Below are 18,213 nucleotides of genomic sequence, written 5' to 3' on the forward strand. Positions count from 1 at the left end.
AGGGCATGAACGAAATAATAATCTCTCAGGGTTTGTTTGAGGATCAAAGGAGAAAATGATGCAAACCATGAAGCAACATTGTTATTAATGATAATATAATAAGTTATCATTGAATCTAAATAAACAGCCTTCTGGAAAAAACATACTAAATTAAACTAAAAAGAACACACAAAAAAAGTTTGTTCAGTTAGGTTAAGATAGTTCATCATTCCATATTTTGCAAAGTGACTCTTTAGAAGTAATTAACTGTTTAATTAACACAGTAGTAAGGAAAAAAATAAACTCCCTGTTCTAATTAATTATTGCTATATGGCTCTTCGAACATGATTTGGAAAAGTCCTTAGAATCCTAGTGTAATCCTGTATTAAAAAATAATTTTTAAAGTAATATATATTAATTTTCTTTGATGAAAAAAAGAAATGCAAAATCATTGCAACATGTATTCATAGTTACATGAAACAAATTTCCACATTTTCCATCTCTCCCTTGCCCCAAATATGTCTTATCTACATTTTGAATTTGTCACTTCTGTTAGGAGGTGGGTAAAATGTTTATCACCGTACACTAGAATTATGGTTGTTCATTGAATTGATCAGTCTTTCAGAGTTGCTTTGTCTTTACAATGCTTTAACCTCCATCATTTTATTAACTCATTCTTAAAAATGAGCAAATTAAGGCTCTGAGAATTCATATAATTTTCCTATGGTCACACAGTTAAACTGAAGAAAAACCCAGATTTGAATCTTGGGGTTAACTGTTCCGAAATCCACTACACTTTCCCCTGTGACATTTTATATGCTTTAACTAATTTGTCTTGCATTCATGGCATAGACAGTACAATAGAGATTCTGTGTATCAGTGACAGTCCATTGTGTGTTTTTGCCTAGGTCAAAGACCTCACTGTGCTATCAAGCTGAGATGAGGCAGATTGTTACTTTTGTCCCATTAGGTTTGGCATCTCCTTTTTCAAGGCATCTTACATTTGAAGATTAAAATATTATATTTTTTGTAGGCCATGAAATCCCCGGAGCTAAAGGATCGGCTAGAAGAATCAGAGAAATTGATTCAAGAAATGACTGTAACCTGGGAAGAGAAATTAAGAAAAACAGAGGAGATTGCCCAGGTTAGTATTTCTTCATGTAAGGGGAAATGGAGCCTGTTACTTTCAAAATATTCTTCACAACCCCTTCAAAATACTCCACAACTCTTTCTGAATGTTTCTAATGGGATTGAAATTAAAATTTATTTTACTATTGTCCTTCCTTTTTCTTCTGATTTTATGTGACCAGTTCTGTACCAGTAAGTCAAGGGCTCTCTGTTTGTTGTTTTTCAAAAATTACTTTCCTATGAGAAGCCTGAGGCAAAATGGCAATACTGTTCACAGTTCAAAAGATGTATTTTTCCACTGTCTCATCAGTGTGATTGCAATGGGGGGGAACTTTATAAGTTTTCAAACTGATTAATTTATAGCTTCTGGTTCTCATTCCTTAAATTTCAGTGAAATATGTTGCCTACTGGTGAGCATTTTCCTAGGCAAAGGAGCTGAAATAAGACTTGCCCAAGCTACAAAATGTTTAATGGTACAGCTTAGACTATCATCTTTATTGCCTGCCAACTCTTATAATAAGGTTATCATTTCTACAGATTTGCATAAGCTTTTCAAAAATGCATTTATAACATTAGCTAATTTGGGTGGCATCATTATAAATGTGCCAAAATGAACAGCATAGAGACATGAAAAATTAAGTAAGTAAAATTTTATCTTCAGTTTTCCTTCTGCTCTACAGAAGTTCTGGTGTGGATGATCACAGGGGCTTGTCAAACCTAGTTAAGAACCTTTGCTACAATCTATCTGCCTACACTCAGGGCTGTTGTTTCCCTCCCTTCCTCTCCTCCCCTCCCCCCCCCTTTTACTGAAATATCTTTTATTTGCTCAGGCTATATATACCTTGCCCACTATAATCCCTTCCCCCACCCCCTCCCCCCCTTGAGGCTGGGGTTAAGTGACTTGCCCAGGGTCACACAGCTAGGAAGTGTTAAGTGTCTGAGACCAGATTTGAACTGGGGTCCTCCTGAATTCAGGGCTGGTACTCTATCCACTGCGCCACCTAGCTGCCCCCACTATGTTCCAAGGAAACAATTTGTCTCATTTACAAAACTTATCACATTCTACTTTTTAAGCATTCCTGTACATATCTCATGCATATCTTGAGTAAGAACTAAATTTTAGTTTTTTCTTACTCTTATTTTTTTATTTTCAGTTCCCCCAATCAATATCTCTAGAATGTACAGATGAATGTTGAATATTGATTTGGTTAAATTTATTGAGGAAATTGTGTGAAAACCAATATTCCAGTGGATAGTCCTCCTAGTTCCTTCTTTTTTGTCCCCCTTATACCACCCTGCCTCTTCATTCAGGATAATGTTATATGATCATAGTAAAGAGTCTAAGACAATGTACATTTGGTTTGTTTTAAAACAGATAGGAAATAATGGTGGTAAGTTAAAGTGTTCCATCTCCTACCCAATGACTTTAAATTAATAATGAATAGAAACCAACAAATTGTAGCTTTTTCTAGAAGCTTTTCGGTAAAAAAGTATTATTCTGCTAATAAGATTTTGTCACATATTTCCTGACAATGTGAAATGTTTTGTTTAGATAAAAGGCATTTATCTAGGGCTTTTGAGTTCACATAAGCACATATTTGTTAATGAGAACAGGATTGAAACTAGAGATTATTTGGTGGGTGAATAGCACATTAATCTTGAAATTTAATCACCTTTGGCTAATTTTTGGAATATATTAATTGAATCCCCATTATGTGCTGCTGCGTGTTGCCCAAACCATGTGAAACACCAGAAAGATTTGGTGGCATATTGACTTAGAAAACCACATGTTAACATTATCAGTATTGCATTGTATTTTTATTTGTTTTTGTTAAACTTTTCTGATTACATTTTAATCAGGTTTGAGCTACCTCTGATGTGACACTTTCGACACCTTTTATGTCAAATATGCAGCAAGTCATGTCTGTCTTTGATGAGTTTACAGTTTCACTGATCTAAGAAAATATAAAGAGTAATTATGTCAGTTGTGTACTAAGTGTTGAAGGATTTCAAAAGATAGTGTGATGAATGGCTGTGAAGGAAGAGTTTATAGAGAAGATAGGACTTAGGAGAGTTGTGGGGGGGAGAAGAGGGAAGAGGAAGCATTTGGGGTTAAGTGACTTGACCAGAATCACACAGCTAGTAAGTGGCTGAGGTTGGATTTGAACTTGGGTAATTTGAACTCCGGTCCATGCTCTATCTACTGTGCTTCCTAGCTGCTCGACCTGTAATTTGAAAATAAAGAAAAAATAAACTTTTTTCTTTTATTTGGATCATTAACTTAATTTGCTTAAAGGGAATCAGTTAGGGTCTTTCATTCTTGTCCTTGTTTAGAAAGGGATGAGGAATGTACTGTTTGGCATACTAAGAGTGAACAAATGGTTAGGGTTTCTCTTTCACATTAATAAAATCTCCAGGATTAGGGTACTCTTAAGGTTTTTTTTTCCTGCTAGTTCTGCCAAAGCTGCCAAATCTTCCACTGTGGTATTAACTCTTCTTACATTTCAGTGGCTATCTGATTGCCGATATCTAGTTAAATACCACTGTTTAGCAACTTTCAATAACCTGTTACTTAATAGGAAAGCCATATAGAGTTGCTGAAGGTACATAAAAGTTGAGTGTTTTACACAAGCATATAGACCAGATAATAAATAGTCCCTAGGCATTTATCCATCCTGACTTTGTGCCACATACTGAACTAAGTTAAGTACTGGAGATACAAAGAAAGGCAAAAGACAGTTGCCACTGCCAAGGAACTCCCATTTTAATGAAAGAAACAAAAAGTATGCAGACAGCTATGTACATAACAGATACAGATAGGGCAAATTAGAGGTGATCCCAAAGGGAAAGCATTGACAAGGAGAAGAATCTTAGAAGGCCTCTTGCTGAAATTTGGATTTGAGCTGATTCTTGAAGGAAGGCCAAGCAGAGGGAGGAGGAGGTGCTTTCAACAGTAATAATATGCAGAGAACTCAGGAAGGATGAGGATTGAGAAAAGCCAATTTGATTTTGTGATTCAGACATCATTGTTAAATATGGAGATAAATATGGAGAGAGCAGTTGCAATTAAGGATGAAGCTAGAAGCTAGATTGTGTAAGAAAATGAGAGAATTGGGCAAATTCACTGAAAATGTCTTTCTCAAGGAGGTTAGCCATGAGAAAGGGCAGAGATCCTAGAGAGAACCACATGCTAGAGAAAGCATGTGTAATGGGTTGAAGCGCTGGGGCCTCTGTGCAACCAAGGTAAAGGAGGAGATGAGAGTAGAGTGAAGGAGGGGAGAAGTGAGAGGAAGGCAGTGTCGGGGAAAGCAAGATTCTCAGAGGGTGTGGAAGAGAAAAGTCTTCTTAGCCAGCAATGATGCCAGGTACACAAAGATCAAAAAATAACCCCAGATCAAATCCATGCCTCGGCTCATGGAAGCTGTAAGCAAAGCAGGTAAAGACCTCTGCCATAGGCTGTAGCATATGTAATTTAGAATGACTTTCAGGAAGACCTCATAAGTAAGCATCCTGAGCTTTATTCTCTGATAGGAATTATCACAAATCATTTTTGAGAGATTTTCTTTTCTCATTCATTTGTTTGGATTTTTGGTGGTTGGCTGCTGTGCCATTGCAGCAGTTATATGGCACAATGGATAGAGCACTGGGCTTGGAATCAGGAGTACTCATTTTCATGAGCTCAAATCTGGCCTCAGACACTTATTAACTATGGATCCCAAGCAAATCACTTAATCCTCTTTGCTTCCATTTCCTCATGTGTAAAATAAGCTGGAGAAGGAATGGGAAACCACTATAGTATCTTTGTTAAGAAAACTTCAAATAGTTAGACACAAGAGAAAAAATAACTGAAGAACAATATTGAAGCTTTTGGGTAATGGCTATTTAATGGCAGCCGAAGTTCAAACAGAACCGAAAGTACAAGTTGATGTATTGTGGAGAGTAGCACTGATGATAAAAGCCCATCATTTGCATGTAGCCACTCACTGAGGTCCAGCCCTATCTTTGCTACACATAATTACTTTTGGTAAGGATAATGACAACTGACTTTACATGTATTATCTTATTTATTCCCTCTATAATCCTATGAGACAAGTACTGTAATATATATATATATATATATATATATATATATCTTTCTTCTCTCACACTTACACATGCACAGAAATAATCTCATTTAGAAAAATGTATACACATAAGACATATACTGTAGTATAAAAATTCCATCACATACGTACATTTTATGTTATGATGAAACTCATTCATTAACATAATGAGTAGTGGTAGCAAGTACTAGTAAATATATGGCATCAAAAGAGAGCCCAGTGTAGCATATAGGTTAATGTTTATAGTGTGCTTTAAAAATATAAATTTATATGTAAATTATTCATATGTTCAGTTCGTTGATATCTTCTAAATTTTTAATGTTCTCAATAGCTTAAAACCTGTAGCATTAATATTTCTTGAATATCCATGCAGGAACGACAGAAACAGCTAGAGAGTCTTGGAATATCTCTTCAGTCTTCAGGAATCAAAGTTGGGGATAATAAATGTTTTCTTGTCAACCTGAATGCTGATCCTGCCCTCAATGAACTGCTGGTTTATTATTTAAAGGTAAAATAACATACTTTTCAGTTTATTGATTGCAATTAGATAAGAGTCAAAATACAGGATGTTAAAATTTGGCTTCTAACACTTTCTAGCTGGGTGATCCTGGGCAAGTTTGCCTCAGTTTCCTCATGTGTAAAATGAGCTGAAAAAGGAAATGGCAAACTACCCTGGTGTGTTGGCCAAGAAAGCCCCAAATGGGGTAATGAAGAATCAGGCATGACTGAAATGATTGAACAACAGATAGCTTCCTTGAGAAGTTAAAATTCATTCACAGTTTTTATATGTCACTTTACTCATGTTGAAAATGAAAACATTGGACAAGATTTTGAGTTATTCTTTAACACTATGTGACCCTGGGCAAGTTCCTTAATTCCAATTACCTACCTTCAAAAAAAAGAAAAATAAGTGGGAAAAAAATTTTTTTTGAGAATGGATCCATAGGCTTTGTCAGAATGCTATGACACAAAAATTAAGAACTCAGACTATGTGATCTTTAATTTCCCTTTCTGCTCTAAATCTTGGATCCCAGATTCCAAATTAGATAGTATATAGAACACACCATAATTTTACATTTAGTTTCTTTCTTTGTTTTTATGCTGTGGGAACAGTGGATTTTTAAATTTAATGGTAAGTCACATTGTTATTTCAAAAAAGTTCATATTAACTTTTTCTGAGCTCGAGTGTTCAGAGAATGCTATGAAAGTCATTTAAATGGTTTTTCACTCAATACGTTTTAAAGAGAAATAAAGTGTTCAATTTTGATTAAAATTTCCACCATCTTGTCACTGCTGTATTAAATTAGTCACTGGAGTAATTTCAAAACACTTTGTGGTTATATGAAGTAACTTTTTTGTCTTGGTGGTAATTATATTTATATTTTCTGTGACCTGTAGAAAAGAATAAGGAAGGAGGAAAACTGAAAGAGGGAAGAAAGGTAGGAATTTGGGTGGTGAACTCACAGATAGGAAAGCTACAAAATCTAGAGTTTAATTAATGGTGAAAATAAGAAGTCTTAAGCTATTAAATGGAATCTTGGATCCATAGCAGAATCCTCTGCATGAATTAGTAAAATCAAGTTCCTAAATCTGCAGAACTGAGGACAAAGCATTGTACTTGTGGTCATCTTTTTATGGTTAAATGACACTAATGTTTTTTGCCTTATGAGTTTAGAAGATTATGGATACTAAAGATGATGATTATGTTGTTTCAGTAGAGGTGGCATTTTATAAATCTAAGATCATTTGTAGGAGGAATAATAAACTTACATTGTAGGAGCCTTATATTAGAAAACAATATCAAATTATATCTCAGAAAAGCATCTACAATGAATGACAAATTTAAGACATCTTAGTCATAGTTTATCACAGTTTCTTTGATGTTTTATTTTAAGTTCAATATGGTATCTGCAATGCAGTCTCCAGTTTCTCTCCCTGAATGCAGCAAAGTTTATTGGAATTGCCTTGGAATTGCTGAGAAGAATCAAGTTTATTATAATTGATCATTATACAATCTTGTTTTTGCTATGTATAATTTTTTCCTCGTTCTGCTAGCTTCACTCAGCATGAATTCATGTAAATCTTTCCAGACTTTTCTAAAATTAGCCTGTTCATCATCTCTTATATTCCTTTAATTCCTTTACTTTCATATACCATAACTTATTCAATCATTCCCCAACTGAGGATCATTACTCAATTTGCAGTTCCTTGCCACCACAAAAAGGGCTGCTACAAACATTTTTGCTTATGTGGGTCCTTTTACCTCTATTAAGTTCTCTTTAGGATATAAGCCCAGTAGAGACATTGCTGGATCAAAGGTATGCTCAGTTTTATAGCCTTTGGGCATAGTTCCAGATTGCTCTCCAGAATGATTGGATCAGTTCAGAAGTTCACCAATAATGGATTGGCATCCCAGTTTTCCCACATGCCCTCCCTTCCCTATTATTTTTGAGAGTACCTCCACCTTCACAGGCATTTGATTTGCAATTTAGGTATTATCCTTAACCTATCAGTCTCTTTTATCCCCATAAATCCAGTGAATGTTCAAGTCCTATCATTTCTCCCCGTGCCTTCCTTATGGAAATTAGTTCCAGTTTATCTTTTATACATCTAGTTTGAACATAGTTGTTTTCAGTTTGCCTACCCTTGGGAGTAGGAACTACTTTGTTTTGCCTCTCTCTCTCTTTTTTTTTTTTTTTTTTTTTTTTTGGGTATCCTTAGCATACAGGATAGTGCCTGGAACAGAGTAGGTGCTTAATAAATGGTTATTGACTGACTTCCTATGTCTCTTTGGATAAGTTCTTTAATTTCTTTGAACTGATGTTTCCTCATTTTAAAAATGGGATGCCTTGATTAGATAACTTTTAACAAACTTTCCTTCTCTAGATCTCTGATTCTCTGATTATGCTGTTGGTTATGTCATGTCTTCCATGTAATTAATGATAAATTACGCACTTCTATCACTACTACGAGGACTCTCTTATAAGTGTTATTCTTGTGTCTTTACTTTTGTGTCCTAACATTGTGCTACTCCTTTCAAAGATAATATGACTGACATTTAACTTATAATTGAATTCAGGTGCTTTTAGAGACTTTTTGCTGGGGTATAAATCACAACTTTTTTTTTTTTTTATTTCTCAGAAGCATTGTGTTATTTTTCTTCCTGATGCCACATAATGCAAATAAGAGCACAAGTAAGAAAAAACCCTGACTCATTTCTGTTCTAAATACATTTAAAAGAATTAAACAAAGACACTGTTTATAGGCTTTTGGAGAGGAATCAAAATATTTCCAGTCATCTTGTGTGTAGGTGTTTGGATTCTGTTTCAGTCTGTGGGTCCAGCCCAATTTTGGCAGCATTTGTGGTAGAGTTGCTTTCTTGGATTTTAAGTTAAACTCATGAAAAGGTATTTTCATGACATAGCAAGTTGACAAAGATGACCTTAGTCCAGGAAATTTTTAAGTTTGGTAAAGTGTTGTATTGCAAGATTTTTTCATTTCATTCCTCCTTCATTTAGATTCCATCTTTCAGCCAGTGCATAGTTGACTCCCTTTGGGCAAGTGACTGTGATCTTTAGGTTTCATTTTCCTCATCTATAAAGTGAAAGGGAAAATCATGTGATTGTCTCTTCTGGTGTCTCTTCCAAGCTCTGACATTTCCTTGTTCTATAACTTTTATATAGCCAAACCAAACTTCTTTTCATTTACTTATTCTTATATTTAGAAGAATTTCTCTTGGACAGACACATCATAGAGTTGAAGGCAAGGTGAGGTTGCATTCCATCTCATTTTGTGCTCTGAGGACAGTTCTGTAGCTATATGACTCTGAATCATTAGAGATTCTCAGACTTGTCTAAGAAGAGTCAAGACATCTCTGTACAATCTTTATAACCATGTAAGATATTTACTGAGATGTGACTGCTGGAAGAAATTGCCCTTTCTTTGGTACTAGAGGGTTTGTCTGTCTTTCCTTGGAGTTTGACAATCTCTCTTCCAGCTGCTTTTAATTAACTTTTTTTTTTTTTTTTTTTTTTACAAGGGAAAGTACATAGGGTGCTGGTATTTGTTGGTCAATAGGAGCATTTTAGGAAATTACTAATGTAAAAACAAAGGGATCGATTTTTAAAATTTTTAATAATAGCTTTTAAATTTCAAAACATATGCAAAGATAATCTTCAACATTCACCCTTGCAAAACCTTTGTGTTCCAAATTTTTTGTCCCTCCCTTCTTCCTACCCCCTCCCCTTGACAGCAAGTAATCCAATATGTGTTAAAACATGTACAATTCTTCTATACATATTTCCATAATTATCATGCTGCACAAGAAAAATCAGATCAAAAGGAAAGAAAAATGAGAAAGAAAACAAAAAGCAAGTAAGCAACAAAAAAAGGGAGAAATACTATGTTGTGATCTACAATCAATTCCCACAGTCATCTCTCTGGGTGTAGATAGCTCTCTATCACAAGATCATTGGAACTGACATGAATAATCTCATTATTGAGAAGAGATACATCTATCAGAATTGATTATTGTATAATCTTGCTATTGCCTTGTATGATGATTTCCTGGTTCTGCTCATTTCACTCAGCATCAGTTCATGTAAGTCTCTCCAGGCCTTTCTGAAATCATCCTGCTGGTTGTTTCTTATAGAATAATAATATTTCATAACATTCATATACCATAACTTATTCAGCCATTCCTCAACTGATGGGCAACCACTCAGTTTCCAATTTCATGCCACTGCAAAGAGAGCTGCCACAAACATTCTTGCACATGTGGGTCCCTTTCCCTCCTTTAAGATCTCTTTGGGAACAGGTCCAGTAGAGACACTGCTGGATCAAAGGTTTGATAGCCTTTTTGGGCATAGTTCCAGATTGTTCTCCAGAATGGTTGGATCAGTTCACAATTCTACCAATAATGTATCAGTGTCCCAGTTTTCCCACATCTCCTCCAATATTCATCATTATCTTTTCCTGTCATCTTAGCCACTCGGAGAGATCTGCAGTGGTACCTCAAAGTTGTCTTAATTTGCATTTCTCTGGGGATCCACAACATTTGAGAGGGGCTGGGTGTGGGGGCAGAAGCCAGTAGAATTTCTGTTCCTGGTGCAAGCTGAAATTGATTGCCTTCTTGAAGTCCAATTTACTGTAGAGATAGCACCAAGTCTGGTGTCAGGAGGGTGATCCTTAAAGAGAGAAGGGCCACTCATCTGTTGAAGGAGAAGCCAGCCAGGGCTGGTGGAAGCTATGTAGGGATCCTTTTGGGGACTGGGCCTGTGATTGGCTGTGTACTTTTTGCCAGCAAGAGATAAAGAAACTCAGTCTTTAAAAACAGAAACTAGAAGCCATCAACAGTGTTAGGGGAAAATGTGTTGTGGAGATGCATGGGGACTTTTCCTCTTCTCCTTTCCCCTTGCCTCTTGAATTGTGTGCTCCCTGATGGTGGGGAGGTAAAGGCCTGTGTTGCTGAGAAGCCTGTTTGAAGATGCAGTTCATAGGTCACTAGGAAGCATGAGGGGAAAGTGAGCAGAATGAGAGAGAAGGCAAGAGCTACCCAGGCTGCTCCCCTTGGGCATCAGCACAGGTACGAGTGTGGTGGGTGGTGGTCAGCAGTCAAGGGGACTGACTGCACTTGCCATGGTGCTTTAGAGGCACTGTGGTTTCCATTTGAATCCTTAGCTGCTGATGCTAGGAGCTTGTTCCTTCCTCTTGACTTCAGATTTGAGGACCATATCTGTGTTTGTAATGTCTTTATGTTCAGAGGGAAAGGCCACATGGCCAAGCAGAGAGAGAGAGAGAACTGGTCTGGAAAACCTCAGGTCAGATCTTGCCTAAACCACACTGTGAGATTCAGGACAGACGAATTATTCTTTGAGTGCTCAAGCCAAAAGACTGTACAAGTTTTCAACGACTTGTTATAGAGATTGGATTTAAATAATAATAATAATAATAATAAAAAGTAAAGTTCCTTTACTTAACATTCTCAATGCTGATAAAATAGATCCAGATTCAAAAAGAAAGCATGTTCAAAATGCTTATTGGTTGCCTCATTTCCTAGCATAAGCTTCAGTTTAGTCAGCTGAATTAGTTACTTAGTCAGCTGCCTCCAAGAAAAATCTTGGGGGGGGAGGGGTTGAAGTAGAACTCAGACATTCCTTGAGAGAAGACTTTTGGGTTAAGGGTGTAAAGTGTTAAAGAGAGACTTGTGAAGAACACAAACACGAGTCCAGAACTTCATTAATGAGCTATGTATTGATTTATGGTTTTGCCAAATTCCCTATAGTGCTAGGGATAGCATTGGGGGGAGGGATTAGGATTGCTCATAAATAGCTCTGAATGAATAAACAAGATTCTCTTCTGCCTTCGGCATTCTCTGAGTGCTAACTTGTTTGGTTTGATTCCTTAGATTCCAGTCAAACCAGATTACTTGCTCTTCCTCATCCAACTTTGACCTTCCCGACCTCTTTTGCTTTTATATATACAATTTCCCATTCTTAGAAGGTTTTCTTTCCACTTTTCTTTCTTTCTTTTTTTATTTTTTTTTTATTTTTTTTTTTATTAATTTTTATAATTATAACATTTTCTTTGACAGTACATATGCATAGGTAATTTTTTTTTTTTTTTACAACATTATCCCTTGTATTCCCTTCTGTTCCGAGTTTTTCCCCTCCTTCCCTCCACCCCCTCCCCTAGATGGCAGGCATTCCCATACATATTAAATATCTTTTAGTATATCCTAGGCACAATATATATGTGCAGAACCAAATTTTGTTGTTGTTGTTTCAAAGGAGGGATTGTATTCCCAAGATAAAAATAATCTGGGAAGAGAAACAAAACAAAACAAAACAGTGCTCACAGTTTATACTCATTTCCCAATGTTCCTTTTCTGGATGTAGCTGATTCTGTCCATCATTGATCAATTGGAATTGGATTAGCTCTTCTCTATGTTGAAGATATCCACTTCCATCAGAATACATCCTCATACAGTATCATTGTTGAAGTGTATAATGATCTGGTTCTGCTCATTTCACTTAGCATCAGTTGATGTAAGTCTCTCCAAGCCTCTCTGTATTCCTCCTGTTGGTCATTTCTTACAGAACAATAATAATATTCCATAACATTCATATACCATAATTTACCCAACCATTCTCCAATTGATGGACATCCATTCAACTTCCAGTTTCTAGCCACTATGAAAAGGGCTGCCACAAACATTTTGGCACATACAGGTCCCTTTCCCTTCTTTAGTATTTCCTTGGTATATAAGCCCAGTAGTAGTACTGCTGGGTCAAAGGGTATGCACATTTTGATAACTTTTTGGGCATAGTTCCAGATTGCTCTCCAGAATGGTTGGATTCTTTCACAACTCCATCAACAATGCATCAGTGTCCCAGTTTTCCCACAGCCCCTCCAACATTCATCGCTATTAGTTCCTGTCATCTTAGCCAATCTGACAGGTGTGTAATGATATCTCAGAGTTGTCTTAATTTGTATTTCTCTGATCAATAGTGATTTGGAACACTTTCATATGAGTGAAAATAGTTTTAATTTCATCATCTGAAAATTGTCTATTCATATCCTTTGACCATTTATCAATTGGAGAATGGCTTGATTTCTTATAAATTAAAGTCAATTCTCTGTATATTTTGGAGATGAGGCCTTTATCAGAACCTTTAACTGTAAAAATGTTTGCCCAATTTGTTACTTACCTTCTAATCTTGTTTGCATTAGTTTTGTTTGTGCAGAAACTTTTTAATTTGGTGTAATCAAAATTTTCTATTTTGTGATCAATAATGATCTCTAGTTCTCCTTTGGACACAAATTCCTTCCTCCTCCACAAGTCTGAGAGGTAAACCATCCCATGTTCCTCCAATTTATTTATTATTTCGTTCTTTATGCCTAAATCTTGGACCCATTTTGATCTTATCTTAGTATATGGTATTAAATGTGGGTCCATGCCTAGTTTCTGCCATACTAATTTCCAGTTTTCCCAGCAGTTTTTGTTAAATAATGAATTCTTATCCCAAAATTTGGGATCTTTGGGTTTATCAAACACTAGATTGCTATTTTTATTCACTATCTTGCCCTGTGAACCTAACCTATGCCACTGATCAACTAGTCTATTCCTTAGCCAATACCAAATGGTTTTGGTGACTGTTGCTTTATAATATAGTTCTAGATCAGGTACAGCTAGACCACCTTCATTTAATTTTTTTTTTCATTACTTCCCTTGAAATTCTCGACCTTTTGTTGTTCCATATGAATTCTGTTGTTATTTTTTTCTAGGTCATTCAAATAGTTTCTTGGGAGTCTGATTGGTATAGCACTAAATAAATAGATTAGTTATTATATATATATTATAATTAGTTATTATATATATATTATATATAATATATAGAGTATTGTCATCTTAATTATATTCGCTCGGCCTATCCAAGAGCATTGAATGTCTTTCCAATTATTTAAATCTGACTTTATTTTTGTGGCAAGTGTTTTGTAGTTTTGCTCATATAATTCCTGACTTTCCTTTGGTAGAAATATTCTCAAATATTTTATACTATCGACCGTTATTTTGAATGGAATTTCTCTTTGTATCTCTTGCTGTTGGATTGTGTTGGTAATGTATAAAAATGCTGAGGATTTATGTGCATTTATTTTGTATCCTGCAACTTTGCTAAAATTATGAATTATTTCTAATAGCTTTTTAGCAGAGTCTTTGGGATTTTCTAAGTATACCATCATGTCATCTGCAAAGAGTGATAATTTGATTTCCTCATTTCCTACTCTAATTCCTTGAATCTCTTTCTCAGCTCTTATTGCCGAGGCTAGCGTTTCTAGTACTATATTGAATAGTAATGGTGATAGTGGGCAACCTTGTTTCACTCCTGATATTACAGGGAAAGGTTCTAGTTTATCGCCATTACATATGATGTTTACTGAAGGTTTTAAATATATGCTTGTTATTATTTTAAGGAATAGTCCATTTATTCCTATATACTCAAGCGTTTTTAGTAGGAATGGATGTTGGATTTTATCAAATGCTTTTTCTGCATCTATTGAGATGATCATATGGTTTTTATTAACTTGATTATTAATATGGTCAATTATACTAATAGTTTTCCTAATATTAAACCAGCCCTGCATTCCTGGTATAAATCCCACTTGGTCATAGTGTATTATCCTGGGGATGATTTTCTGAAGTCTTTTTGCTAATATCTTATTTAACATTTTAGCATCAATATTCATTAAGGAGATTGGTCTATAATTTTCTTTCTCAGTTTTCGATCTACCTGGTTTAGGTATCAGTACCATGTCTTTGTCATAAAAGGAATTTTGTAGGACTCCTTCAATCCCTATTTTTTCAAATAGTTTGTATAGCATTGTAAATGTTTGGTAGAATTCACATGTAAATCCATCTGGTCCTGGGGATTTTTTCTTAGGAAGTTGGTTAATAGCTTGTTCTATTTCTTTTTCTGAGATGGGACTTACTTCTTCCTCTGTTAAACTGGGCAAGCTATATTTTTGAAGATATTCTTCCATTTCATTTAAGTTATCGAATTTATTGGCATAAAGTTGAGCAAAGTAGCTCCTAACTATTGTTCTAATTTCCTCTTCATTAGTGGTGAGCTCTCCCTTTTCATTTTCAAGACTAACAATTTGCTTTTTTCTTTACTTTTTTAATCAGGTTTATTAAGGGTTTGTCTATTTTATTGGTTTTTTCATAGAACCAACTCTTCGCTATATTAATTAATTCAATAGTTTTTTTACTTTCAATTTTATTAATTTCACCTTTTATTTTTTGAATTTCAAGTTTTGTGTTTGTCTGGGGGTTTTTAATTTGTTCCTTTTCTAGCAGTTTTAGTTGTAAGCCCAATTCGTTGGCCCTCTCTTTCTCTATTTTATGCAAGTAAGCCTGTAGAGATAGAAAACTTCCCCTTATTACTACTTTGGCTGTATCCCACACATTTTGGTATGATGTCTCATTATTGTCATTTTCTTGGGTGAAGTTATTAATTATGTCTATGATTTGCTGTTTTACCCAATTATTCTTTAGTATAAGATTATTTAGTTTCCAAATTTTTTTTTGGTCTATTTTCCCCTGGCTTTTTATTGAATGTAACTTTCATTGCATTGTGGTCTGAAAAGGATGCATTTAGTATTTCTGCCTTACTGCATTTGATTTTGAGGTTTTTATGCCCTAGTATATGATCAGTTTTTGTATAGGTTCCATGAACTGCTGAGAAGAAAGTATACTCCTTTCTGTCTCCATTTAGCTTTAGCCAAAGATCTATCACATCAAACTTTTCTAGTATTCTATTTATCTCTTTGACTTCTTTCTTATTTATTTTGTGGTTTGATTTATCTAATTCTGAGAGTACAAGGTTGAGATCTCCTACTATTATAATTTTGCTGTCTATTTCTTCTTGCAGCTCTCTTAATTTCTCTTTTAAGAATTTAGATGCTGCACCACTTGGTGCATATATGTTTAATATTGATACTGCTTCATTATTGATGCTACCCTTTAGCAGGATATAATGCCCTTCCTTATCTCTTTTAATTAGATCAATTTTTGTTTTTGCTTGATCTGAGATGAGGATGGCTACCCCTGCTTTTTTGGCTTTGTCTGAAGCATAGTAGATTCTGCTCCACCCTTTTACTTTTAGTTTGAATGTATCACCCTGTTTCAGGTGTGTTTCCGGGAAACAATATATAGTAGGATTCTGACTTTTAATCCAGTCTGCTAACTGCTTCCTCTTTATGAGGGAGTTTACCCCATTCACATTTATGTTTAGAATGACTAATTCTATATTGCTTGCCATCCTATTAACCCCTGCTTATGCTTTTCTCCTTTCCTTCCCTCTTATCCCCCTATCCAGTATTAAACTTGTGAACCTCTTACTTTTAACGGCTCTCCCTTATTAGTATCCCTCTCCCACCTTAAAGATCCTCCCCTTATTTTACCCCTTTTCCTCGAAATTTCTGTATTCCTTTCCCCTTAGCTTACTCCTTCCCTCTCACTTTTCAATGAAGTGGAAGAAGTTTCACCATAAATCAAATATGTCTATTGATACACACTATGTTCATCTCCCTCCTTTCCTTCTCTCAGATATAATAGGTTACCTTTGCCTCTTTAGTGAGATGTAGTACCACCACTTTACCCATTTTTATGATGTAATTTCCTTTCCACCTCTAGTTTCTAGGACAAATTATACATGTGTTCTTTACATATTTTTATGGCAGAAGTATAGTTCTCAAGATTTCTTTTTACCTTTTTAAAAATCTCTTTAGTTCTGTATTTGAAGATCAAACATTTTATGTAGGTCTGGTTTTTTCCTCAAGAATAGATGGAATTCATTTATTTTGCTAAATGTCCATCTTCTTCCTTGGAAAACGATGCTCATTCTTGCTGGGTAAGTTATTCTTGGCTGCATACCAAGTTCCTTAGCCTTTCTGAATATCATGTTCCAGACCCTTCGTTCTTTTAATGTGGACACTGCTAGATCCTGGGTTATCCTTATTGTGGCTCCTCCATATCTGAATTGATTTTTTTCTAGCAGCTTCCAATATTTTTTCCTTTGTCTGATGGTTCTTGAACTTGGCCAATATATTTCTTGGCATTTTGATTTTAGGGTCCCTTTCAGTAGTTGATCGATGAATTTTTTCAATGTCTATTTTACCCTCTGTTTCCAAAACGTCTGGGCAGTTCTCTTTGATAATTTCCTCGAAAATAGTGTCCAAGCTCTTTTTTTCCTCACATTTTTCAGGGAGTCCCGATTATTCTCAAATTGTCTCTCCTGGATCTGTTTTCAAGGTCTGTTGTCTTTCTAATAAAGTACTTGACATTCTTTTCAATTGTTTCATTTCTCTGGTTTTGCTTGACTACCTCTTGGTTTCTCCTTGAGTCATTCATTTCTACTTGTTCGAGTCTAATTTTCAATGATGTATTTTCTTCACTCACTTTTTTTATATCTTTTTGTAATTGTCCAATTGAGCTTTTATCTTCTATGGAATTTTTTCCCCATTTTATCCATTTTATTATTTAGAGAGCTGTTTTCTTTTTCCAGCTCACTAATCCTGTTTTCCTTGGAGTTGTTTGCCTTTTCTAATTCACTAATTTTATTTCTCAATGATTTGATCTCTTTATCCACTCTGGATAACTTCTCCAGGCTCTCTTTCCAAGCTTCCCTTTCCTTTTCCAATTTCTCTTCTAGCTCTTGTGAGAGCCTTTTTGATTTCCTCTATGAGATTCTTTTGTATTGAGGAGCAGCTCATATCCCCCTTAGGGGATTCCTCTGGGGATAGTCTGTTTTTAGTCTCCTCAGTGTTTGAATCTGCTCTCTCTCCATACAAAAGCTGTCAGTGGTTAGAGCCCTTTTGAATTTTTTGTTCATTTTGTCAAGAGTGGAATCAAAGAAAACAAATTGACAAGAGAAACAATTGGTCTGTTTTGGGGGGGATGGAGCTGGATGGTGTTAATGAGCTTCCTCTACAGACTGGAGGTAGGGCAGCAGCGAGGCACTAACAGGACAGCGATGGTTGCACTGCGTCTGTGCTCTGAGGCTCTGAGAATGCACTGAGTCACTCCAGGTGGAGGTGGAGGTGGGGGTGGGGGTGAGCAGCCGGGCCGGTTGGGAGAGATGCTAGCTTTCTGGGGTTTTAATCTTCACCTCTGGTGTTTACACCCTCTCTGCTGCTCCTGGCTTGCTGCCAAAACGGAGCATCCACACTGGGGTAAAATTTTTGCAGAAACAGCAGAGATCGTACCCCTCCCCCTTCCGGTCTGAGCTGTGTGAGCTGCCTGTCTTGCTCTGGCTGCCTGCCCTCAGTCTGCGCCAAGTCTGTTCGACCCTCCCCCGAGCAAACACAGACCTTCTCTGGCGAATTTCAAGGATGTCGTCTCTTGGTGATTATTTGTGGGTTTCTTTCTCGGTCAAGCATTAACTTCAAGGCTTGTCATGAAGTAAGTCCTGAGAGAAAGCGCGGAGCTCAAGCCGCTGTCTGC

The 18,213-nt window shown here is 35.9% G+C and overlaps 1 protein-coding gene across 1 annotated transcript in view; it reads left to right on the forward strand.

Moving 5' to 3' along the window:
• The window catches only part of KIF13B (kinesin family member 13B), a 246,319-nt gene that overhangs the window by 115,988 nt on the left and 112,118 nt on the right, over positions 1–18,213 (forward strand). Inside the window, 2 exon segments of the mRNA XM_074287554.1 lie at positions 1,013–1,123; positions 5,584–5,718. Coding sequence (XP_074143655.1) covers positions 1,013–1,123; positions 5,584–5,718 — 246 coding nt within the window.

The sequence above is a fragment of the Sminthopsis crassicaudata genome, chromosome 2, assembly GCF_048593235.1.
Source record: "Sminthopsis crassicaudata isolate SCR6 chromosome 2, ASM4859323v1, whole genome shotgun sequence".
Taxonomy (NCBI): Eukaryota; Metazoa; Chordata; class Mammalia; order Dasyuromorphia; family Dasyuridae; genus Sminthopsis; species Sminthopsis crassicaudata.